Here is a 26,137-nt window from a genome sequence, read left to right as displayed (position 1 = left end):
AGAAGAAAGGACCATTGTGTTATTTTATTGTAGGGTGAAAGGGTACAAAGAGACTTGTTGAATTGCAAAACTTATGTGAATATTCGATCAAAATGCGTCAAGATGACCTTTTCCAGTTGACCTTTTATGGTGTAAAATACTGTTGCCATTTGTTTCTACTGATCTGAAAATTTACCACTAAGGGATTCTCGGTCATCTTGTCGTCTAGATTTTCTAAATAAAAAAAAATTAAGTTTAAAGTCCCACTTAGCAAGCAAACAAGCCATCAAATTACCAGTGTAATTTACCTTTCTTCAAATGATTTCATAACCTTTTAAGGGTCTCTCAATATGATCTGAAGCTGACAATTATCAGTCTATAACTTCTGTTGGCTTGGAGTTTTTGGCCGATACAAGTCCAAATTTGCAGTCAAATTTAGGCCCAATGAGAACATGATATCAAAATGCCGTGAATCATTTTATGTGTATATGTGTGTTTTTTAATGCTCATTTTTCTGTGTTGTCCATTACAAAAGGGGTCCCACCCAGCAGTAATCAGATTTTATGGACACCCACTCAATGTCTGAATGCAAATTAGAATAGAGGGTAATGGTAAAAGCAATACAAGAGTAAAGGATATTGTAACCTCCAATTTAGGGCGGGGATTTTTTTTTTTTTTAATGTTAGCATAAATCTTTATATACTGTATTATTTATAATAGTTATACTTGTCTGTGTGTTTAAGGCCTCAATTACCTGGTTTTAACCTATGAAGCATATCACTACCATTTTAGTTCAGGTTAATCTTGTTTTGTACCAGACTTCATCCTGTTTTTTTGACAAATTAATTTTTTTTCACAGGAGCACTAAAATGATCTATTATAGTCCCTTATTGCTCCATAATCTTAAATGTTCAGCTAATAATTGTATCTTGGTTACTTCTGTGGAACAAGAAAAGAAATAAACATTTTTGCCTGTAGTTACTCCAGTTTATCCCAAATGATATTGAATCAAATAATCCCTTCAAAGAATGTGGTCATCATATAAACCAAAATGAAGTAAAATACTACTTGCCTGAATATAAAAAAAAAAAAAAATATTTTGGACCTTTATTATAAAAGTGAAATGGGGAAGGATACAAAAAATACTATGAATAAGGAAAGGGAGTTTAAGAACAGAGTAATGTAAAATAAGAAATCTAATTTTGGGACGTGCATGATAGAATCTGGCAGCACCGTAGTGGAATCGGCAAGAGAAATATAGAAAGGAAATAATATTTCCGTAAACAAGAATAATTGGCCAATTGAACAATTAAATATATATAATTAAAAGAATTATTACCAATTGGTAAACGCCAATAATGGTAGCGTTAGTTGGTCATAATTCACATTTTAAACTTTAATGTTTAACTGTATCCTTGTATAACCATACATGATGGGTTTATTTTTTCACAACAGGATGACTTTTTTAAAATCTGTTCCCATATGCATATTTATGATGTGACAGTCTAATTACTATGTACAAAACTGATATTTTTCCCACCTGTGCCATGCTGTGTAATATGCCAATCCAAATTTTGCGACAGAGCCACTGAAAACTCTGTTTTGTGCTCCCTTTCATAATAGATTTATCTAGTTTTTGTACTAAAAGAGCAAAGAAACGGAGATTGCTTACTAATTCTTGGCTTTCTGTGTGGCCCCTATTCAGTATGCTGCGAAGCTTCCAATTCAGGAAAGCATCTAACCTTCTTTCAATAGAATAAATGGAGCTCGTGGTTGAATTGAGATCAGAGGTTTCAATGATGTGGAGAAGCAGATATTAAATATGGTCTTGTAGATCAGCAGGAAACTCCTTCCTGAGTCTAAGCACATACCAGGGCTCTTCAACTAGTTGTCCAAATGGGCCAGATCAAAAAACATTGAGTAGAAAGGCCACTAGCTTATTGTAATGTAATTTGTGTACATTTAAAATTTAAAACCTCAGGAATTCAGAGCAAAATAGTGTTAAAAAAAAAACCCAAAGTTGTAGAAGGGTCACTCCGGCCCAAGGCACAAGTCTGTTAAGCCTTGTGTTATCTACAGCAGGGGGGCGCAAACTTTTTTCCCTGCGCCCCCCTGACGGCTGTCCCCTCACTCCCACGCCCCCCCCACCCCCAACTTACCCGCGCTCCGGCGTAATGACGTCACGTTGCCATAGCAACGTGACGTCACATGACCTCGCAGCGTCATTTTGACGCCGCGTTGCCATGGCGCCGCAGGGAGGAAGCCGCCGGAGCCACGGTAAGTTAGGTTTACAGAGGCCCTGCAGCTCCCCCGGCACTTAATTTAAGTGCCTTCGGGAAGCGCGCGGGGCCTCTGTAAACCCCGCGCCCCCCGTCGGCAGTGTCGCGCCCCCCCTGGGGGTCGCGCCCCACAGTTTGCGCACCGCTGATCTACAGTATGTATCTATATATTTTATTTACACTGGATTCCTATGAGGATATATATATTTTTGTCAATATTTTTTTGTTGATGTCCTTATAAAGAAGGTTTTTTTTTTTTTTTTTTTTTTCAAGAAGTGCTGTGATTATATAGTTTTTGTGCACACTGTCATGTTTGGCATATGCTAACCTTCCTGCACATTATTAGCCAGGTCGGTATGTTCACTCACAAACATTTATTCATACATCTGAATGATTTATTGCATATTAAATGTGAAAGTTTTAGAATGCCTAGTTTACTATAGTTTGCAAACACCCTTCTCGTTGCAGGATCTGTGTGCTGGACTGTCCTTTTGTGCTGCATTTTTATATGCACATGAACACTTCATTGTTAAAATACCTTTTTTTTTTTTTTTTTTTTTTCCCCCCTTCATTTTCTGTCCCTTGCTTGAATTGTGACACAAACAAATGTTTCTTGAAAATGGGGTACAGAAAGATCTATCGCTTAACTGGCAGAATTTGGCAATCTGTATTCTCAATGCCACTAATTTTGAACAGCATTTCAATATGGAAGATAAAGCTTGAAAACAAATAAATGCACATGGTAGATGTAACAATTTAGCAAACTGAGTGTACATTAAATGTGGAAAAATATGGAGGCTTATTGATTTTGCATGTTTTATTTTTCTTCAGCCAGCAAAAGGCAGAATATGTACAACATTCCTTATAGTTCAGTCAGCTATGCCAGTTCTTACAGCCCAAATGCTGGTGGAAGTCCATACAGCAGTGGTTTCAATTCTCCCTCCTCTACCCCCGTGAGACCTCCAGTGGTGAGACAACTTGTACTTCCTAGCAGCACAGGTGAGTAGCCCACATGTACTTTCCTTGCTCAATAAGTAAACAATGCAAACTTGGTGCTCAATAGGTCCCAAGTGAGTACGACCAAATGTCTTTTCACAGACTGCCACCTGGACATGTAATATGGAAAGGGTTGTGAAGGAGGTGGCATAAAACGAGAGGTAACTCTCAATGTATTACTTCCTGGTAAAACATTTTATAAATAAATATTACTTAGGATAATATATTGTTCCAACCAATATCTATTTTGTGTGTAATTATTTTTTTTTTTTTTTCTTCCTAATTAAAAAAGGAATTCAACTTGTAACTGGTTAAAGGCGTTACAAAACAATGTTTATAGTATCTGTTTGGGATTGTCTATTAAACCTTTTGGTGATGCCGGGGCTGCAACTTCTTGTTTGGTATCAAAGGAGTAGTGACAAGGTGATGGTGAAAAAACAGGTGCTAATAGAATACTAGTGCTCACTAATAATTAAGTGAAAAGATAATACACATATAATAGTGTGAACAATTTAAAGTGACTAAAAATAGTGCAACCATAAACTGAGAGGTATAAATAAATAAAGGTTGTAACCCCCTGCTCAAACCCTCTGGAAGGGACTGTCTTGACTGGTCCCAGATGATTGATACAAATTCTCACAACCCAGGGGGAGCATGTGGGAAGAGACAACAAAGAAAACACAAACTAAGTGCAGACAATATTATAATAATGAAGCGTGTATTCAGACTTGGCTCTTATGTGACGCCTACTCACAAGATGTTAGTAGGGTAAAAGCAATGACAGGATGAGTGGAATCTGGGGAGTCCTCTGGACACAGACAGAATGCAACTCAGGCTCAGAAGTCAGGTGCAAAGGTACATGGAGAAATAAAGAGAAACCTCCATGGTGCAGGTCAATGGTACAAAAGATAACTTTACAGAAATGCTAAAATGCGCACTTACAATTTAAAAATGTAAAATAAACATGTATCACTTAAAAGTGAATAAGGAGTGTTATGGTGGTTGCCGCAGCTCACCGCACCACAAACGCCTCGTGGTTCCTGTGTGGTCGGTTTTCTATGGTCCCCTCTCCACCGCAATGTATGGGGATCACCTCCAGCACTCTCTCCGGTACGATACGTCACTTCCGGTGTGCACGATGACCTCCGTCGCGTCACTTCCGGTACGGATCGAGTGACAGCTTGCAGCACCAATCCTCACACTTCCAGTACCGGAAGTGACGTGACGGAGGTCATCGTGCACACCGGAAGTGACGTATCGTGCCGGAGAGAGTGCTGGAGGTGATCCCCATACATTGCGGTGGAGAGGGAACCATAGAAAACCGACCCCACAGGAACCACGAGGAGTCGGCGGTGCGGTGAGCTGCGGCAACCACCATAACACTCCTTATTCACTTTTAAGTGATACATGTTTATTTTACATTTTTAAATTGTAAGTGCGCATTTTAGCATTTCTGTAAAGTTATCTTTTGTACCATTGACCTGCACCATGGAGGTTTCTCTTTATTTCTCCATGTACCTTTGCACCTGACTTCTGAGCCTGAGTTGCATCCTGTCTGTGTCCAGAGGACTCCCCAGATTCCACTCATCCTGTCATTGCTTTTACCCTACTAACATCTTGTGAGTAGGCTGCACATAAGAGCCAAGTCTGAATACACGATATTGTCTGCACTTAGTTTGTGTTTTCTTTGTTGTCTCTTCCCACATGCTCCCCCTGGGTTGTGAGAATTGGTATCAAAGGAGTGACAATACTAAGAATTGTGAGCACCAGGTCAAACGTTTCACGTCTTCCTGATAAAATATGTCTTGCTGGCTACCTAAATAGGACAGATATTTCTTTGGCTTGCTTGCAGTGACTAGTGTTTCTAATATATATTTTTTAATACATTTTCTTTTCCCGCAGGTTTCTAATGAATAAAGCTGTTTGTGTTAAACTTATAGTTTTCACACATTTTGTTTGTAGAATAAGAGTGTGCACCTTGGTATTTATGTCCTCATGCATTGGTTTCCTAGGAGACCTTTTTCCTAAACGGAATATTTTTCCCTTGGCAAATACCAACACAGTATCATATTACCTCACCGTTGGTGTAAAGAAAGGCTACTCTTGGCAATGAACCATATCAATGAGTACTGTACTTTTGCAAGTTATAGGCACACTTGTGATAGCCATTTCCTTGCATTAATTTTTAATTGGAGATTTTCATGATTAAAATTCTCATTTGTCAAAAAAGATGAACACCTATGAGCGCATTCAAATGTCTGAAACCTGCCTTGCCTTCTAATCACACCGCATACAGCGCTTCCACTGCAACTAGGGATTCTGGGCAATGACAAGTAAATGAGCACTAATGATGCATCACTTTTTGCTTCTCTCCACTTTAACATGAATCGCTGTGAGTTAGTTTGCTGGCCATATGCTTTTTTTAATCCAGGCTTTGCTGTAATAGCTGTGTAAAGCTTTCAGGGATCCATGGTAAAGTGGCTGGGAAGCAAAAAGACAGTATGACAGCTCATTTGTGTGTCATTACACAGAATTCCTGGTGTTGGTGGAAGCATTATATTTTGTGATTATGGGGTAGGCCAGCTTTGGGCACCTGTTTAATGTTATAATTACTGTACTTCTGGAGGGGTTGTCACTTTTTTACTCGCCATAACTTATTTGTTGTGTATGGTGTATTTAGTGTACAAGTCTCTGCATAAAACATTAAACTTTAGATATTAGCGCGATATGGAAACCGTAAATAACCTTATTTGAAACACAACAAGTTACTGCCCCTATCATTTAGCCCTGTTTGGCAGGTCTTTCAACACAATTGCTCCTTAGGCATTTAATAATATATTTATATACTGTAGTGCTTTTCTCCCAATGGGACTCCAAGCACTTCAGTTACAAAATGAAAACATTTAAGGTTATACAAGAGATCAAACACAAGATACTCTGTGACCTGCCAAACACAAGATACTCTGTGACCTGCCAGTGAGAGAAAATCTGAACCAGCTGAGCACTGTGCCACCAAATCACACAGAAATCCTACAGGCACTCCATTAAGATCCCATGGTCCAACGGTACCCAATGCTGCAGACAGGTCAAGGATTTCGAAGACCAAAGAGTCACCTCTGTCCAGGGTTGGCGTGATGTCGGTGCCACTGCACGAGCCCTGCGATTAGAGGCCCCGCGCTCTCCCTACAACAATTAAACTGATTGCGGAGGGGAGAGCGAGCGCATGACCTCTAACTCTTAACTTCTCCAAGCATCTTCCCCTGCATCATCATTATGGCTCTGCAATGTCAAATGGCATCGTATTGCCATTTCAACATGATGCTGCTTGGCATAGTGGCGTACCGTTGTCATGGCAACGCAATGCCATTTGCTGTCGCAGAGCCATAATGATGGGACCATGCAGCTGGAGATCCGCCAGATGCCACCGGAGAAGGTAAGAGCCAAGGCCCCCGCACATGCTGCTGCACCGAGCCCCGCAAACTTCCCAGCCGGCCCTGCACCTCTCTCGCCAGCAGGAGATTATTTAATAAACGAACCAGAGCGGTTTCAGTACTCTGCAGTCTTCTGAATCCTGACTGAAATGGGTCATAAATATCATAGGTTAATAGACTGATTTCCAGTTCTATTGCAACCATTTTCTCAATAACCTTTCCTAGGAAAGGAAGGTTTGATATGGGCCTGTAATTAACAATGCAGTCCAGGTCTAAGGAGGGATTTATTTATTTTTTAGTAGTAGTCTGGTAACTACTTTCTTCAGTGGGTCTGGAAAGATCTCCGCCTGCCAAAAAATAGTCCTGTGCTTTTTACAAACAATGGGCACATTACGTCAACAAAGGATAAGAGAAAGCGTATTGGGACTGGGTCCAAATCACAGGTAGTGGGGATGCAAGTTTGCTACGCTTTTCATTCCCTAGCATGTGTATTGGACAAAGTTTTGAAACTGCATTTGTATTGCTATTTGGTGCCTTTGTGTGCTTAGGCAAGGAAATGTGTATTCAGCCATTGCATATTTGTTTCAGTGAGCCCATTAAGTTTAGGAAACTTGTTTTTGTTTTGTGTATATATATATATATATAAAAAAAATTGTGATCATCCGATGAGAACTTTAAATGTATTCTTGGTATCTGTTTAATGTGTAACTTGAAAGCCTTTTATTGTAATGGTTACTTCACATTATCTGAACAGAATGGCCATTAGTGGCTATTAGCGGAAAGTTTGTAACTCGCCAGTAACTTTTTTATTTTTTTTGTATTCTCTACTAGGACAGTATAAAAGCTCTGCTGATAGGAACCCTCCTCCCATTAGCCCTCAGTCCTCTGTAGACAGTGAACTAAGCACTTCCGAACTGGACGAAGACTCCATGGGCTCAGGTTACAAGCTAAATGATGTCACAGATGTCCAGATTTTAGCACGGATGCAAGAAGAAAGTGAGCAATGGGAAAATGTGATAACTGTCAGATAAATGCCACCATTTTGAATCTTAATTTCTTTTTATTTCCGTTAACCATTTAATGGTGCCCTCTATAGGTGCAGGTCCAAAATAATAACCCAGGTATATCTTAAACATATCACGGTTAAAATTAGAGGACTAACTCCTTTTTAAAAGAAAACAAAGAAAAAGTGCCAGACCATAAGTATCTCCACATACTCTCACTGTGTATAGATTAGGTCAATGTGCATTGTAAAAATATGCATCAGAGTGAAGGGTAGTGGAAAAACAACCTTAACCTTTACGTGTTACCCTGCTTCCCATTTACCGGGATTCTAAGGTATAGATCTGAGGGAGCTTTGTTGTGGTGAAAGGATAGTTGCAGTTCTCATCTGACTCATTACAATGGTTTGGCGTTTATGAACACTTGTTACTGCCTTGGTTAACAGTAGATTATTTTAATTGATCTATAGCAACCCATATGTCTTTTGAAAGCAGAATTTTTAGTTTTGTACCACATATTGGTGCCATTGGTTAAATCCAATGGTTCAGCGATTTTAAAACAACAAAACAAAGGAATTGTTTAAATATCAACGATTGATTGCCTTAAAGATTACAGAACCCAAAACAAAAGGAAAAATAGGTTTGGATTATTTGGCTTAAATTTCAATGAAAATGTGAATTTAGCTTTACATTAATTTTAGAGTTGATTGCTGCTTAATTATCGCTTTACAATTCCGATACTAACCTGAACTATGGTTTACAGCCAAAGTTCGTTAAGACTGTAAATATCCCCATTTAGATGAATTAGTGCAGTGTGGGAGTGGTGTAGGTGTTTGTTATTGCAGGTATTGATGGCCTTTGTTAGATGTAAGTATTGGAACATCTAGTTCCTCGTTTTTCCCCACTACATGCTGATGAATGTTAAAATGCTTTTGATGTAAAGTAACACTTGTTTTTAATTTTTTATTTATTTATTTGTAATCCTTTTCTTCCAAAAGGTCTTCGACAAGAGTATGCAGCCACTGCTTCTCGACGTAGTTCTGGTTCATCCTGCAACTCCATGAGACGAGGAACATTTAGTGATCAGGAGCTAGACGCTCACAGCTTAGAGGATGAAGAGGAGGGAATTCCTCACACTTTACACCTGTCTGCGAACAGATTCTCGTCCTCCCCTCGCCACTCACCCAGACCCTCCCCTAGACAATCGCCAAGGAACTCTCCACGCTCCAGGTCTCCAGCTCGCGGCCTCGAGTACAGAGGGGTTTCCCCCCAGCCTATGATCAGCCGCTTGCAACAGCCCCGCCTTTCACTTCAAGGCCATGCCGCCGAGCTACAAACAAACGTGGTCAAAAATGAAGGTAAACCACTCTGAACGGAGATCTCCGCTTCCATTTGAGATGTCCGACCATTTATGTAACCGTTTAGCATAGCACGGTGCACGTCAGTTGATGCTTAGGTGACCGTAATGTGGCACCCGGTAAAAACATTTCATGTAAGGAATCATTTTGGGTAATCGTCAAAATGCTTATCGGTTTGATGCTTTAAAATTCATTCTGACCATTTCAAACACTGTTAAGAAAAAGTGAAATAGGAAAATATCTGCAGCCTGTACACTGCTTTAAATGACATTTTATCATAAACTCGAGTCCAGTTGTACAAAACAATCCACATTTCTCCATGACCCGCATAAGCCATGTTGTAAACATTTATATTATTGTGTGTACTACAGTAGGAGGATTTTCTCTATTAGCATCTTGTCTTCTGGATGGTTCAGCAAATCATTGCAACTCATTATGTTGCATGCTTGCCCCTCTTTGTAGGGGTTTGTGTTGAATGTAACTCTTCATTTTGAATATTTATCATATTGACTCCCTTCCCAATATGTTACTGAACTACTAGCTTCCTGTTGCCGAGTAGTGTAGTGACTTCCTCAACTGACAGTAATTGTGCCTGAGGTATGAGAAGAGGCAGATAGTCAGATCCTGCATCTTCTGCCTGCTTTAAGCAGCCCCATGGAATGGCCATCCGCTGAGGAAAGTTGTCCTTCACTCCCACCTTTCATATGCTTCAATAAATTCCAGAGGAGAGTTCTGGGGTTGCCATAACATATCATGAATAATATGTATGTATTTATAATAATTATTGTAGCTCATACAATAAGTTAAGCCTGGCAACTATCAGTATGGTGAAATGTGGAGTGGAAAAAAAGTTTTACACAGGATTTTATTCTGGGATAGAAACCACAATTCCACCGATTTTACGGTCATGGTAAAGTTAGACAAATATTGGTTCAAGAAACTGAAGACTAAATCTCCTGTGCCGTGTGCTCTTGGACCTGCTGGGCGCTAAGTCTTTGAGGCTGCGGAGATCCAGATTTGAAAACTCTGATTTGTCCAAGGTCACACACTTCGATACCAAAGCATTTTCAGATCTCTGGGTCTGGGTGGTCATTGTACCCGTAACATTCTGTATACACTTTGGTCTCAGAAAAAAAATCTAATCTAGTATGCCGTTTTTTTTTGTTTTTTGTTTTTTTGGTTCTCTTTTGCACAGAGAAATTGAGACGCAGTCTTCCAAATCTCTCTAAGGCAACCAGCATTCAAACAGGGGAGGCTGTAAAAAACAGCATAAGCTGCGATTCAAACTTGCAAGTGCCAAATGGAGGAGCATCTCGAGCTCCGACCTCTACCAGTAAGTACAAAATAGGCCAGCTCTTTAGTCTGTGCAGAATTTCATCAAATAGAGAGGACTGTAACATAGCGTTGTACAGCTGGAGTTCTTTTATAGTGAGGGATATATTTTATTGGAGCCACAGAAATATGAGCAGCTGATATGGTAGGGCAGTCTTCATTGTCCAGTGCTACAAGAGTGTTCTAGTTACTAAAGCTAGAATACAGAACACTAGCATTTGAAGGGTCACAAAGTTAAAAAAAATCTTTAATGTATGGACATAGAGCTAATTTATATACCAGTTTTGGAATTACTGCTGAAATTCAAGAGATTGATTTGCACATCCCCTATTTCAGGAGAGACATTATTTCTATTGTAAACTTAAATCCCTTGACTTCTAAAGGACCCTGTGTACTTTTCTTTGTAATTAGTTGAAAGTGCCTGTAAGTATCAAGTGGGTGGTCGTTACAGAATTGGAACACTTTGTAAGAAAAAAAGTTGGGTAATAGCACTTAATTTGTGGCCAAAATGATCATATGAATAATCTTATTTGCAGAATGAAAATGTTTATTAGAAATAATTTTAAAAGGGCATGAAATTGTCATGTATTATGTTACCTATTTTAGATTCAAAAATATGTATGCTCTGTTTTGCATGCATGTTTGTATGGTTTAATTGTATGCATATATATTAAAGATGAGATTTGTAGTGCTTTCAGCATGTTAGTGTTGATTTACCTATTTCCTTGAAGTAGCAGTGCAACATTAATTTTATATATATCTTTCCATTTGGGATATTTGACTTTTGCTTCTCCTTTTATGATTTGCTTCTTTGAGATCTGCATTATTATTTGCTTTTGTCCCAACCCGTTTAGTTAGTGTTTGGGAACTTGGTTGTGTCTGGGCTTCCACTAGAATGTCTTCCAGTGATCCAAAAGGCACTCCCATCAACTCGTACAGATCTATTTCCTGCTCCAACACAGCAGGATCGCTGGTTGTTTTTCTTTTCTCTTGAAAGACTTCATGGCTGCTGGATTCGTCCTACTTTTACGATCTTGCCCACTTTTTGGAAGGATTTATATATACAAATTACATTTTTGTATCCTTTTATAGACCCATCAAAAAGGCTCTAGCTAATGCATCTGGCCTCTTTATGGTTCCACTTGACAAGCTCTTCCATGCTTCCTATTCCTTGTTATCTTAAAGGTTTAGGATCCATTCAGACCATTTTGTTCAATTGTCTTTTCCTTTTTATACCGGCACATATATTTTTCCATTTATAAAATCGTGGCAAAATGTCTATATTTGGAACAATAATCAAAAAGAATTTGCGAGTTCTCTTTTTAATCCACTTCAACTGAGCCTTGATAACTGCATCTTTGAAATCGCTACACTAGTCTTTCTTTGTTTAGGTATGCGTCCCCAAGTCCATGTGCATTATCTACTCAACAGGTGCAGCAGCACTCATTAACACACAGGGCGGCATCTGCCCTTTTAGTCAGAGGTAAAGCCAAAATTCAATACTTACATTTACAAAAGGTTCTGTAAACCCCCCAAACTGTACACATCTAGGCAAAAAAAATAAGTCCTAATACTGTACCCACAATACTTGTGATTTCTGTAGTTGTGTGCAAACTTATTTTTGCATAGCTATTAAACATTTCTTATGTTCTATGCAAGTGTTGGACATATAACACCTTTTTTACTTTATTGGTACCCGTATATGCTGCAAAATGGGAATGCACCTTTTATGTAATTACCCCTATAAATTTAGATGCATCACTACCTTTGCAGAGGTATCACTTCTACCTTACTTTAGTAAATGTTTTATTACAAAAGCCCTTTTTCCGTCTTGCCTCTGTAGTTCTATCAGATCTCAATCCTGTGTACTTAGTATTTTCTAGAGGAACGTCCTTTTTTTTTTTTTTTCCCTGAAAAATATACTAGTTTGTGGTTTGTAACTTTTAATTAACTTTACCTGAGCACCGAAAGCTTCTTATTTCTGCCACATTTTTGCACAGCTTTAATGCGCACACCCTTATTTTTATCTGGTATGGCTTCCTCACTTTGCAATATGAATCATAACCGGTGGCTGTTGCGTATTCCCTGTTTTTCTCCTTTCGGTAGCTTAATTTCCAGGAATGTTCCCTGTTTTTTTATTATTTATTTCTCCCAACCCTTTTACAGCATCTCAACATTTCAGGCAAATGTAACTCTTCCTTATGTTTCAACAGCATCAAAAAGGCAGATAAATATGCCACGCACGTCCCAGAAATCCAAACTGGTTCTTCCACCTTCAGCCCCTAAAGGAGGTAAATTACTCCCACCTCCTGGAATGCTCTTCGGTTCTGCAATCACTTTTTGGGTTGACGCCCACTCTTTCAGAAAATCTATCATTTCTTTTTTGTTGCTGATGATAAATGATTGTTTTTGGTGGTGTTGGATAAGGCCAGACTTTGCAGTTTGCTCCCATAGCTTGGGGAAGTTTAGAAACTTGATTGTGGTATCCGTGTCCTCAAAACTAAACACCGATTGGAGAGATTTGTGCTTCTTGGAACTCAGAAGCTGTTTTAGAGCTAGTGCTTATTTTGAGAATTTCACATTTGCTGAAGCGGCGATCATCGGGTGAATCGAACACCTCCACTGTGTGTGTGTGTGTGTGTGTGTGTGTGTGTGTGTGTGTGTGTGTGTGTGTGTGTGTGTGTGTGTGTGTGTGTGTGTGTGTGTGTGTGTTTTTTCTTGGAAATATTACTGAATATTGTTTGTTTTTAGCCCGTGATCAGATTGCCACATAGTTATGACACAAACTGCCCTTTGTCAAGATCGGGTCTTGTAAATGTTATGTCAGCTTCATATAACATGTACTTTTTTGGGGGGGGTATCCAATGGTCAACCATGGTCTTCCACCATGTCTAGTCACTCTTTTTAGAACCATAAATGACCTCTGAGATAGGGGTGGCCAACTCCAGTTCTCAAGGACCACAAACAGGTCAGGTTTTCAGGATATCACTGCTTCAACACAGGTGGCTTAGTCCAGGGGAGCGCAAACTTTTGAGGCTGCCCTCCCCCCTCACCTTGTTTGCGGAGTCAAGCGACGTGACCCAGTTTCTATGGAGATGGCTGTGTGACGTCACCACGCATGACACTGCAGCGTCATGATGCCGTGTTTCCATGGCAACGCGTCACAGCATCTGAAACAAGGTTAGTGTTTAGTGTTGCAGATGCCTCACGTGATCCCCTGGCATTTAATTAAATGCCTCAGGGAACAGCGCAGGGCATCTGCCAGCGCCCCCCAACTTTGCGCACCGCTGGCTTCGTCAACGACTGAACCACCTGTGCTGAAGCAGGGATATCCTGAAAACCTGTCCTCTCAGTTGCCCTTGAGGACTGGAGTTGCCCACCCCTACTTCAGAAGTTCCTTAAAAAAAAATCAACTACTGAAGACCTTTTTTTGAAGTATTTGTTATGAATACAAGCGGTTGACTTTGCTCTGCCATAGGAATTATGTCACGCTCACCTTCTGTTGATGCAGCAGATTTACCACACAATTATCATGGGTCACAGTTTTCTTAGAAGTGTAATATATAGGTATGAAACACTGTTGTTTTTGGGGTCACTGTGACCGCCTAGCCGATAGGGGGGCAGAGGGATTTCCAGAAATTAAGAACGTGGCATTTTGGACGGTAACTACAATGGTTAAACTCATTAACCTATGACAAGGTACAGTATGGTGCAAAATTGGCTATAGCAAACTACACAAATAAAAGTGCTGATTCAAGATCCATGAGGGGTCTCTGCTGCAGTCTTTGTGGATCACTAAGGGACTTTGGAGTAAATCCAATCAAATGTTCCATGTGAAACAGGTACCATCGTTCATAGCAATCATTTATAGCTCACAGTATACCTGAACAAGATGAACTAAATAAAGCTTAATGTACTTTTTCATAGTTTTCATTAGTTATAATCTCCTGAAGGAATTTCAACACAGCTGTGCACGGTTGATTTTTACCACTTATTAATTTCTAGCTTCCTAGAATAAATCTGCTTTTGTTTTCCAAGTTCAGTGTATGATTTGAGCTGTCCCCTCATTACTGCAACATGTAGCACTGCAGACTGGACAATGGCACATCAGCTGGCTTGCATACCACACTTGACTACCTGATTAAAGTATGGTATTCATCTAGACAGAAGCAACAGATACTTGAGCAAATAATAAAAATAACTGAAGTATGTGTCTGTTTAAAGCCTAAATTGTAAGGTGGCATTTTTGGTTTTATTTAGCAATTTTGTCCTGAAATTTGTGGAAGACTGATGAAACAGCAAGGAATAACAGGACACTTAGCAGCAGCCACTTATGATTTTGTTATGTAAAGAGTTTGCATGCATCTTGTATATATTCACTTACGAGTGAAATATCTTGTGGTAAATTGTGGTCATAGGCTGCATATTTTAAATCGACACTGAAGCTAACAATTCTATTTAAAAAAATAATTGCACGATTCAGTGTTTTGTTTTAAAAAAAAAAACCTTGCTTGTAGCCATTGCCATGATAGGACTTCTTGGTAATTTTGTTTTTAAACTGTCTAGATTCTCACGCGTTCTTTTATAGGGCCTGAAAGTCCTCTTTATGTTTAACAAAATTTCGGCTCAAAATAAATCTGGTATACAAAGCATGCATATTTATGTGGTGTAAACGTATATGAACAGAAAACTTTTTTTTATTAGTAGAATTCAAAATGTCTTAATTTGTCATTCAGATCACTGTATTTTCGGGATTTGCATATTTGAAGGCCAAGTTAGTCTCCTGACAAATATTTATTACACATGCTATTGTATTGGTTGTAGTTGCCCGTATTTAGTAGTTGGTATAATGTACGGGAAGTGATTACACGGGTGTTAAGTAAGCCGCATTTCATATGAAGAATGTGAGCAGCAGAGAAATGGTAATTACATGTATTTCTGAGGTGCGTGCGTGCGCATGTTTTTAGTTATGCATACTAGAGTTTACCATAAAATATCAGGTTTTGAGGAAATGTTTTGCCGTAATTTAGGCCGCGCTTATAGTTCTGGCGACGGTGACGTGACCGATGACGTCGCCACCGGCGAAAGTTGTAATTTGATTTTTAGTGATGTCGCTAGCGACAAGGCCAGTGACGTCACTAAAAGGGACGGGCCGCGCAATTTGGTTTATTTGTGGTGACTGTCTCTAAAAAATCAAATTTACCCGGCTTCCAAATTTTTAGTCACTCTGTCGCGCTTACTATAAGGGCTTGCGACAGTCGATTGATTTGTTTTGGCGCGCCGTCGCCGTCGCAGAGCACTATAAGCGCAGCCTTATACTTATGCATTTTATGACATTGTGGTGGTGATTAAAGATTTGGGGAGATGCAAAATTCAGTTGAATTCAGAAAACTCCCTTATGAGGTAGGACCCTCAACAAATATTTAGAGTTTATCTTTTGTAGTTAGCACTTGTATACACTTGTCAGAAATTTGCTGAATACTGGGTGGGTGGTAAGGAGGCCCAAGCATGAATTACTGTTAGAGGAAACTTGCAGGATTGTTCCCAACATCCTCCATGTAATTGAGCCTTTATGGTACCTGTAGGTGACTTTGTGCTTTTTCTTTCCCCATTAACAGTACCTTCTCCAGGCAAGTTACGTTCTCCTGCAACACAGTCTCCGTTGGCATTAAGACAACCAGTGAAAGCTTTAACTAATCACGGTTCTGCAAATGCACAAGAAGTGACCAATGTTACGCATTGCAGCCCTTCAACAGGACTTCCTACATGCCAACCTGCAGGCTCGGCAAGCCCCATAAGTAGGGCTGGGGGGGGCATGAGGAGCGGCTTACCGAGACCGAGCACCCCTTCTTCAGGTGGAAGCATACCAGTGCCTCGCAGCAAACTTGCACAACCTGTTCGGAGGCAAGTTATTTGGGCCTTGTCTTCATTCATTGCAGTCCCCCATAACACGAACACAGTGACAGGCTAATCATTAAGGATTTGCTTGACCTTTTCCAAATTGGTTAAAAAAAATAATAATAATTAAATCCTTTACTTTACCATGTAATTTCATTTAGCAATTCTGACCAACATTGGTGTTTTATTGTACATTCCACCCCTACCTTTTGTTGCAAAACTGTTCTTATAAATAAGCCTTCCAGTATCATAAATGTCATCACAAAAAGATAGCTGCCTCTTCTAATATATAAAAATAAGATAAACCTTTTGCATGATGACCGATGCACTTCACTACATGATGCTTCTATTAACATAACATTAATGTAGCCATGCCGTGACTATAAAAGCTGCTTAAAATGTATGTGGAAATGTAGATGAATATTCTTATTAGAGATGCTGTGTTTTGATTTATAGAGTGGCACTAAACTTACAAAATAGATACAAGGTGCTTGGATCACGGCATATACCTTCATAGAAACAATGTTTGCTTTACCTTGAACTACTTCCACGTTGGGGCATTACTCCACTATGATAAAACCGATTCATAAAGTATGCCGTCTTACTCTTTGTAACTTTGAAAACTTTTTAATGTTTTGTAGATCATTGGCAACTCCCAAAACATATGGTAACATGAAAGATGACAGCTGGAAAGAAGGCTGCTATTGAGCTGCAAGATGCAAAATCCCAGAGCTTCACTGCTTGATGGACATCACATCATACAGACCAAGGATGGCAAAGTAAACCAGTCGGATGGGACTTTTCGGGATTTTGCAAAATAGATCCCAGGGTTCTCTGTCCGTAATTAGCACAAACGGCAGAGTTTACAAAAAAGGAGCACTTTATTGACTTTTACCATCAAATATTTTATAGTCATGGAATCACTCATTTTTCTTGCGTTCTGTAATCTTAAATCCTCTGCTACCAGAGCCACCAGAACCACTGCAACATGATTTTGGCTTCTCTAGTAACAAAGGGAAAATTACACCTGGTAATGGGCAACTTTTTAGTGTAATATATAGTTAATGCCAAAGAGAAACTCCTCGCGTTTATTACAAATCTTAGTACTAACCCTTTTCTGCAAACTTCTACATGCTATTAAAACTTACATAGTCTGTTTTCTGAAGATTGGTTTTACAATTTGCAGAGAACACAAATTCTGAGACCTTTAGTTGTACCAATAAATCAGATGTTGTTGAGCATGAGCTTTTGCAATATGGATTTCTGAATAAATGTCCAAAAAAGATACACACTGTGGTGGTGCAGTCTGTCATCTGTGGCAGGATCCTCTCAACTGCCACCAGCATGAATCCGATTAGAAAAAGGTTGGACACACACACGTAATATAAAGTGCACTTGGTCTCGTTTCACCAATAAATGGTCTTGAGTTTACCTTTTTATGTGTGCATCTAATCTCCTCTCTTTCCATTTGATTTCTAAAGGAAGTACAGCTCAACCCTGTTACAACGCGGATCCGCTTATAATGTGATGTAAGCGTGGCTCCCAATATTCATATATTTATGAATACTTTACAACACGATTATTGGTATCTTAAATACTTTATTGTATAATGCATACAATTGTACATTTATTTCTAATGCGATCCGCTTATAAGACAATGTGATTCTTTGGACCCCAAGCACAGCGTTATAAGAGGGTTGAGCTGTGTCTTTCCATTCTTGATGATCATGCACAGCTTAGTATATCAGGTACCTAAAATTGTGGTACTCTGTCGGTGTCCCATGAGGTATGTATGTACTGTATGTCATCTAATTGTTTAATTGTAGTAAGAATAATGTGAGTGCATCACGTTTAAATGTGCAGCTATTGTGCCCAATTGCTTAATATAACACTGGTTACTTTAGGGCCTCAAAATCTCATCCACAGTAACATCTGTGTAAAAATTCTAACTTGGTTAAAATATCATTGGCTGAAACGAAACCTGTTGCATAGAGAAAACACATAGGTCTTGATTTTATTGCGCTGATAATTTAGCACCGCAATGTTGTTTTTACTATTATTGGGAGAATTGAGGGCTTAATTCAAAGGTATAAACTCAGATTGGCTAGTTGGCATTTTTGTCTGCATCCTTTGAAAGTATCATTGACATTAATTGTATGTGCTTGTCTTGTGTTTGCCAAAGGGCTTGTACAATCTTTCAGAAAATAGCTCCTGACTTGGAAAGGAAATCTCTGGGTATAAGCAAAAACAGTTCCCGGCTTTTAAAGGAAAATCTGCTTGGAGCAAGTTTTCTTAAATGGAAGTTTGAGCCGAGTACCATACTTCAACACCGCAATGAAGCTGTAATGTTACAAGACGAATATATGATCAAAAAACTATGCACTTGTATCAAAAGTACTCTGGGTGGGATATTTGACATACAATGCCAAATGACTTTCATCAATCCCTGCACTGCCAGAGAAGCCTGCAGAAGGTCAACTCTGACATCTTTTTTTAGACACAAAGAATTAACCTCACATTGGTATTTAAAACAAAGCATATATAAATGGTGCTATACTTCAAACTTTATCTTAAGTTTCTTTCAGCACCGGTAACTGCAAAATTGAAGTAGATGAAGGGTTCATTGGCAGTGGAGGGCTTAAGCTATTGGGAACTACATTCTGTTCTGTATTCTTATTAAACACTGATCCATTTTTTTTTTTTGACATTTTAAATTAGATTTGTATTTAAATTGTAAATGTGTTCTTGTGAGCCTTTCAGTGTTGCAATTATGTACTTTGCCTTACATATCCTGTATTTAACATTATCAATGCCAGCGTTTAAATTGTGCTAGACCTGTTTACAGACTTATAAAAGGTTAGCGCACACTGTATATTTTTGTCTTATCTGCTCCATGGAGGCTTCTTCACACATGAGCAAAAGATTTTATTCAAATCCTCAAATGCCTTGCCTTCTGTAAGTCGGGCATCGAGACCTGCAGATTTTTATATATATAAACATTAATGGAGGCTCCTGTGTGAAACTTGACGAGGGTAATTTGCACATCATTCACCCAATATCAACCCCACCATGTTTACCTTTATGCCATCTGTGGCCAAATGCAATTTGAAGACCTAGACTATTTGTTCTAACTTATTTTGGGCACACAATGCCAGTGCATCAACACTGTTTTATATGTGACTTCCTGCATCCTTAATATCAAATTCAGCATTTCTAGATGCTCATTGCAGACATAACTGCTGAGGCTAAACTAATGGCAAATATGCACTAACAAAATGTTTTTATACAAGCTATTGGTATTTTGCAAGAAACATGCACAGTCAAGTCTTGAGCACTGAATACGTGGTTACTTTTTCACAAAGTATTCTTGCTTAAAGCAGTTTGTGGTTTTTAATACCCTTGGTGCAGGCAGGAAGTGTAAAGCAAATATCTGCAAAGGCGATTAAAAAAAATAAAAGAATGAAAATGTGTTCTATTTAAATGTTCACACACCCACATATTCTGCAAACCAACTTCTTTTTATTATGGTGGTCTAGACTGAAAATGTTACAATTAAGGTACATGTCAGAAAGAGTGCATTTTAAAACTTCAAATGAAAAGGCAACCACATCCACTTGTGAAATGCAAAAACATCATATTAAAGCACATTACTGTCAACACATTTACCAAAATAAGACCTTATGGTTTACTAAAACTGATCAATATTTTTATAATTTCACTACACTGGACAGTGATCAGGGTGAAACTCTTCAATTACTTTATTGCAACACGTTCTTGCAAGGTTGCACTACTACTTTAAAACCTGCAATGCAGTGGTATTTTTTCTTTTAGTTACTAATTGCAAGGAGGTAAAGACTTCAGACTTATTTACAGATGTGTTTTGTTAGTCGTTTGAAATTGAGACCCCCTTTAGTTTGGTATCGTATAGATTTGGTTCACAAAATATTTTCAGACGAGGTACCTCTATTTGAATACTCATGAAAGAAGACCTACCTGTTATAATTTTTTATATCCGGAAATGGGTTTTCTGTACTTCAAGACCTTTTTGAAAGGAGTGGATATGATAAATAGTGCCTATGATTTATTTATATGTGCGTATTAAAAGGTTTTTTGAATGTAGATTGTTTTTGTGCCAATGCCTCTGAATTGTCATTTGTATGTAAGCAAGCAGAGTGTGTATGTTTCTGCTTCCAAAGTTATTTAATTTTTGTATGCGTGTTAAAAAGTGTACAAATTGTAAAAATACAGAATTATTCTCAACAACCAAAGCATCGCTGAACTTTTTTTTGTGTGCGCGCAAAATGCAGCATTTTTAGTTCTCTTACCAACTCTGGGTCCTTTTTGTGATTCTTGGTGAATTGCACAGGCTGGTGGCCTGAGATTCACAGAATGTCTAATGAATTTCCTCGTTGCTTGTTCATGCTACTGCATGGAGAGCCTAGTCATTGCTCAGACTTGAAGGGAGATTTTATCCCTGATCACTTTGGAGCAGCACTGTGTTGCGCCAAAGGGGAAACAAGGTAAATATAAAGGTCACATTGTTATTAAACTCTTGCAGTTAGAGTCTGGTAACCCCGGGGCCAAGCTCCACTATATTCAAATTTGATGTGAATTTACAGAGTTAAAATTTCCTTCCGGGGGGAAACTAGATTGCTGCCAAATCAAGGGCAATCATCGGTTGTAGCTTTCTATTGGACAGCTATTTAAATCCCCTTTTAGAAATCAGGAAGTAATACAGCTAAATTCACCATTAAGTATCTCGAACCAGGGGGGTCCCCGTTGATTAATAATAATGAAATGGGAGTTTGGGTGGATTGCTGCTTTTAAAGACCTGAATTTTGACATCAAGATGAAATCATTTAAATTACCACATAGAAAACTTTGAAAATAGTTTTTCTGTGTATATTGTGCAAAAAAATTGTGCATGTTGAGGTATGTCCCTGAAGAAATTAATATATTTTGACAGTGCAATATTTATAACCTCAATCTTTCATGTTTTTAATAGATTCAAATCTGAGACACAATGGTTTGAATCGGTGGCGCTTAGCAAATTTTGTATTAAAAAGCTTGTTTTTAAAGAAAAACCTTGCTATAGTTTGAAATAAAGATTAAAAGTCTTGATTTTTGAAATATTCTTTGTATTTACCGATATTGCCACCTTTGCCGAGTGACGCCTTACATGTAAAAAAAAAAAATGTCACGAACGGCACATCTGTGAGTGTGTGACTTGTATATGTGACCAAGGTTAATACACACAGCTATCTAGCTGACCCACTTTTCACCTACTGTAGAAAGGTCCCTCAAATTAATATCTTCCCTCAATTCATCACAATATATATCTTTACTTCGGTTCCACCACCAAAGAGTTATCAAAAATGTATTTGCAGAGTCTTTGGTCCCTGTTTACTAAAGATAATATACGCTTAACACACCTGTTGTGTCTAAAAATGTAGTTTGTAGAGACCAAAGGTGTGCAACAGTTCAGAGCCCAAAGAATTACTTATTAAAGTTTAGATTTAATATACAAAATACTACAGTGCTTGGTTTACAGAAAATATTTACAAGAACATACATATATGTGAGAAGGAGTTGCTCAGTGAGTAAAGACACTGACTGAGATTGCTGCAGGGGAGCCTGGTTCAATTCCCGGTGTCGGCTCCTTGTGACCTTGGGCAAGTCACTCTATCTCCCTGTGCCTTAGGCACCAAAAACATAGATTGTAAGCTCTACGGGGCAGGGACCTGTGCCTGTAAAATGTCTCTGTAAAGCGCTGCGTACAATTAGCAGCGCTATACAAGAACATGCTATGATAATAATAATAATAATAATTACAATAAACATGAAGTGTTTGTCATTTGATCCGTATGATCGCAACTGTTCCAAAGATCTATTTAGTTCTTTTTTCGGATCGCAGTCAGACCCATGATATTTTTATATTTAGTAAAGACATGCAATTCTGGAATACCTTCTTAGACACATCCACCTGTATATTTTGAGATCCCATCAGGAATGCCTTTCAAGATGCATTAGTAGAAATAAACAGAAACCTATCGGAGAAACATTGTGATGTAAAAAGAGAGACCCCCCCAGGTTTCCTAAAACTAGGCCTGGTCAGTGGTTTGACCAGCCATAAAAACAATTCATATATTTTTAAGACTATTTGCAGCTAGAATTAACCTCTGTCAGGTTTATTAAAAAATTAAAATGGTCATCTTCATTACACTTTTTTAATTTCTTCTTTATGTAGTCCAGTCGTTTATGGATTTGAAAATGAATGATTATGTAATCGCCCTGTGGTTTCTGTAGATCATATAGAAGCTTTATCTAGGTAGGGTTCCTTGTAATTTTTAGGTCCATTTTAAAATGGTACCAACTACAGAAGAATTTACAATGCATCTGATCTCAGACATGCTATTAGAGAGGGTTGGGGTTCCTCAGAATTTCACATGATGTTCCTTTAACCAAAAAAAGTTGGAAACCACTTATCTAGGCAGAACAAACACGAGTACTACTCATTTACTCTCAATACAGTTTTAGTTGCAGTATGAAATAAAAGATTTTCTCTTGCTGCTTTGCAAGCACTTTGTATATGAAAATAAGTGCTTCCGTGATGTGACAGGAGCAGCGATTTACTTGTAAAGATTACAAGTATAAATAGAGAAAAACAGAATTACTTCCAGAAAGAAAGATTAAGAGGATGTTTACCAATCAGGAAAATACATGTCTTTATAATCGACCAGTGACGATGATGCAAAACAGGGGGAGCAGGAGAGCAGAACCTATTGGCGGTGCACAGTTGAAAAAATGATGAGGGCTGGAAAACGGAGAACTAATAAATTATTTATTGGACACAGAATTCAAAAAGTGGAGGTCCATTACCTCTAACGCGTTTTGCGCTTTATCAGAGTCACGGTTTCTGCAATTTATTATGGAAGCATGCATTGACTCCCCCACATGAGGATTTTCTAATACAGCATCTTTAATACATGTTTTTCAGCCATGAATCTGATGGTGTGACTGGAGATTTTGCAGCACTGATATTGGACTCCCTCCGCAGCCTACAACAGGGGGAGAAATAGGCAAATTGCCATTTTGGGAAACTGTCTAAAGGGATTTATTTTTACTTTTTTTTTTATATGGAAATAAAAAACAGGTTTAAAAATGAGGCCTAAAATGAGCCAGAATGTAAATTAATGACCTGACTGGTGCCTGCTACTTGCGGTTTACACTGATCTAATAGTGTCACATTTTGTGAGACGTTACCCACCAGTCTACAAATGTATGTCCCTTGTGACCCATCTGAGGAAGTTTGCAATGTGGTTTACAATGCAAAATATCTCCGATAATTATATTGTTCAAATATGCACAGCATGTAAAACTAAAGTAGATCTGCTTTTACATGTTTTTTTTTCACTTCTGAATAACCGTCATTAAGGTGTTGAACACCCTGGGAGAGCCAAAGTAATTAAACTGATCAGGCTTTTCCCCCCCTACCTCTGAAAACATGAGCCTTGTAAACAACATGCAATTCAAGGTCCTTAATTACAGACTCGGGTTTACGACCAATAAAAGAAGACCGTTTAACTAGTCTGTACTGGTTTAGTTTGGTGATACAGCAAACATTAAACCAGTCATTACTGGGCATGTACTGTAAGTCAGGATTTGAATGCAATTTATGATCGCGTGTTTAGAAAATAAATGTAATATCTCCATATCGGAGAACCCACCACATGCAATGAAATTGGCCCCTGAACAGTACAGACAGGGTTGAAGAAAACTATGCTTCATACCTGGCCAAAATCTGAGATGGAAAAAACATTTATTACTAGCCTTAAATAGCCTGAGTCTTGGTTCTACTCATAGTTGTGTGGATAACTGCAGTTATTGAGGTTCACGGGCTTCAATTGTTGTAACTAAATTGTTCGTACCAGACTGAAAATATATTTAGGATGTCAAATAATGTGCGCATAATATAGGTAATTGGCAAGTAGTGTTAACAAGGGCAACCTGTATTATCCCTGACACTCTGGAATGCAGTTGTTTTTGTTGTTTATTTTCCTCCAAGAACGCAGTCGGTGAGATTTGTCTAGCTTGGATTCATACAAAGTAATTCTTTTCTGTCTGTTCCAACACAGGTGTCAAACACAAAATAAATGCTTGAATAGGATGCTATAAATTAATTTTGGGTCTCCACCCAAAACATGTTTTGATCTTGCTGTAAACAAGTTATTGTGTCATACAACCTTCAGCCTGGTATCATTTATAGAACAATACATTTGGAGACATTTATCTTTGTCCCAATCTTCCAATATTTCTATGAAGCGGCCTTTCGCTCGCTCAGTATGTACGCATTCAGCTCTATTCTTTCGAATGGAGTGGAAATATCCTCAGCAAGCAAAAGAGCAAAGTAGTATAGATGCCTAAATAGATTTAATGCTCTCAGGGTTTCTCTTTGTCTCCTTAATTCTTTGACATACAGTATTTCAACAGACTAGACATGGTATAACAGTACAACAGTTTAATTACAGCCTTTTTTTTTTTAATTTAATGGAAGGAACACTAGTTGGTTAATCAACTTATATTGGTCAACTGATCTCTTCCAGAGACAATTTATCAGGAAGAACAGCTGTAGTTTCTCTGGTTCTCAGATGCCATCTGCAAAATATTATCAGACTGTTCAATGGGAGAATAGGATGAGTGGAGAGAACAAGGGGGAAACAGTACAGGAGTGGAGGTAGAATGAGGAAAGAGATCTGGGCACAGTAGGAGACAGTGTTAAGACTACAGTACATACAGGCATACCCCGCTTTAAGGACACTCACTTTAAGTACACTCGCGAGTAAGTACATTTCGCTCAATAGGGAAACAGCAGCTCACGCATGCGCCTGTCAGCACGTCCTGAACAGCAATAGCGGCTCCCTACCTGCACCGAAGCTGTGCACAAGCGGGGAGACTATAGAGCCTGTTACAAATGCGTTATTTACATCAGTTATGCACGTATATGGCAATTGCAGTACAGTACATGCATCAAAAGTGGGCAAAAGGGAGTGCTTCACTTTAAGTACATTTTCACTTTACATACATGCTCCGGTCCCATTGCGTACGTTAATGCGGGGTATGCCTGTATCTTCACAATTCTCTCAACATACTAAGCTCCATAAAATAAATACATTAAAACAATACAATTTAAGTTCACAAAATAGTGTATGCACACATGCATAATTTATAATAGAACTTTTTTTAATATACATTAGTAATGTCATTTATAGAACTGAAACAAGCTGTTGATTAAATAAATTCGACCTTTTGTAAATTTTAATACAAAGATATAATCCTGCTGAATTGTGGTACACTTGGATTTTGTTGTTGTTGCAAAAATGACATTTCATGCAACTCAAAAGACTTCCAGTTCTGCCTACCAGCAGGATGGGCAGTGGTGCATGTCTTTAGCAGTCACTAACCCAATAAAAAGGAAGTTCTGATAATTTATAATAAGTGACTTATGTAAGTTTATAATGTTATCAAAGTGGAAATAAGGATGCTATTTATATGTTACAAGACTTTAAAAAAAAAAAAAAAAATTAAAACCTTTTTTAACCTATTAAGCCACCAGAAAATTACCGTTAAAAAAAAAAAAAAAAGTATCGCAGCCAACCAGGTACAGTATCTTACTCTTTCTTGGACAAATACAGCTAATATCATCCTTCACATCTTTCATCTCCACTAGAGGGGGCTGTTCAACTAGTAGTTTATGCTTCGGATGTAGTAAAGAACCGCTCTAATTCCACCTGTACATTATATTAAAATGACAGATTTATTATTTGTGATTCTTTGGGATTTAACTTGTTTTCTGTGGTCCCCAT

The 26,137-nt window shown here is 38.4% G+C and overlaps 1 protein-coding gene across 2 annotated transcripts in view; it reads left to right on the top strand.

Moving 5' to 3' along the window:
- Positions 1 to 20,542, top strand: part of SLAIN2 (SLAIN motif family member 2) — a 54,940-nt gene extending 34,398 nt beyond the window's left edge. The window contains exons 3-9 of one of the 2 annotated variants that reach the window (XM_075566822.1): positions 3,090 to 3,257; positions 7,517 to 7,681; positions 8,685 to 9,044; positions 10,240 to 10,377; positions 12,590 to 12,667; positions 15,995 to 16,280; positions 16,916 to 20,542. In XM_075566822.1, coding sequence (XP_075422937.1) covers positions 3,090 to 3,257; positions 7,517 to 7,681; positions 8,685 to 9,044; positions 10,240 to 10,377; positions 12,590 to 12,667; positions 15,995 to 16,280; positions 16,916 to 16,982 — 1,262 coding nt within the window. In that variant the 3' untranslated portion in view covers positions 16,983 to 20,542. The remainder of the gene's footprint in view (positions 1 to 3,089; positions 3,258 to 7,516; positions 7,682 to 8,684; positions 9,045 to 10,239; positions 10,378 to 12,589; positions 12,668 to 15,994; positions 16,281 to 16,915) is intronic. The other variant, XM_075566832.1, reaches the window with a different exon arrangement.
- The last annotated feature ends 5,595 nt before the right edge of the window (positions 20,543 to 26,137 follow it).

This window comes from Ascaphus truei, chromosome 1 (genome assembly GCF_040206685.1).
Source record: "Ascaphus truei isolate aAscTru1 chromosome 1, aAscTru1.hap1, whole genome shotgun sequence".
In the NCBI taxonomy this organism is placed as follows: domain Eukaryota; kingdom Metazoa; phylum Chordata; class Amphibia; order Anura; family Ascaphidae; genus Ascaphus; species Ascaphus truei.
The sequence above is the reverse complement of the archived record's forward strand: the minus strand, read 5'-3'. Positions and strand labels throughout refer to the sequence as shown.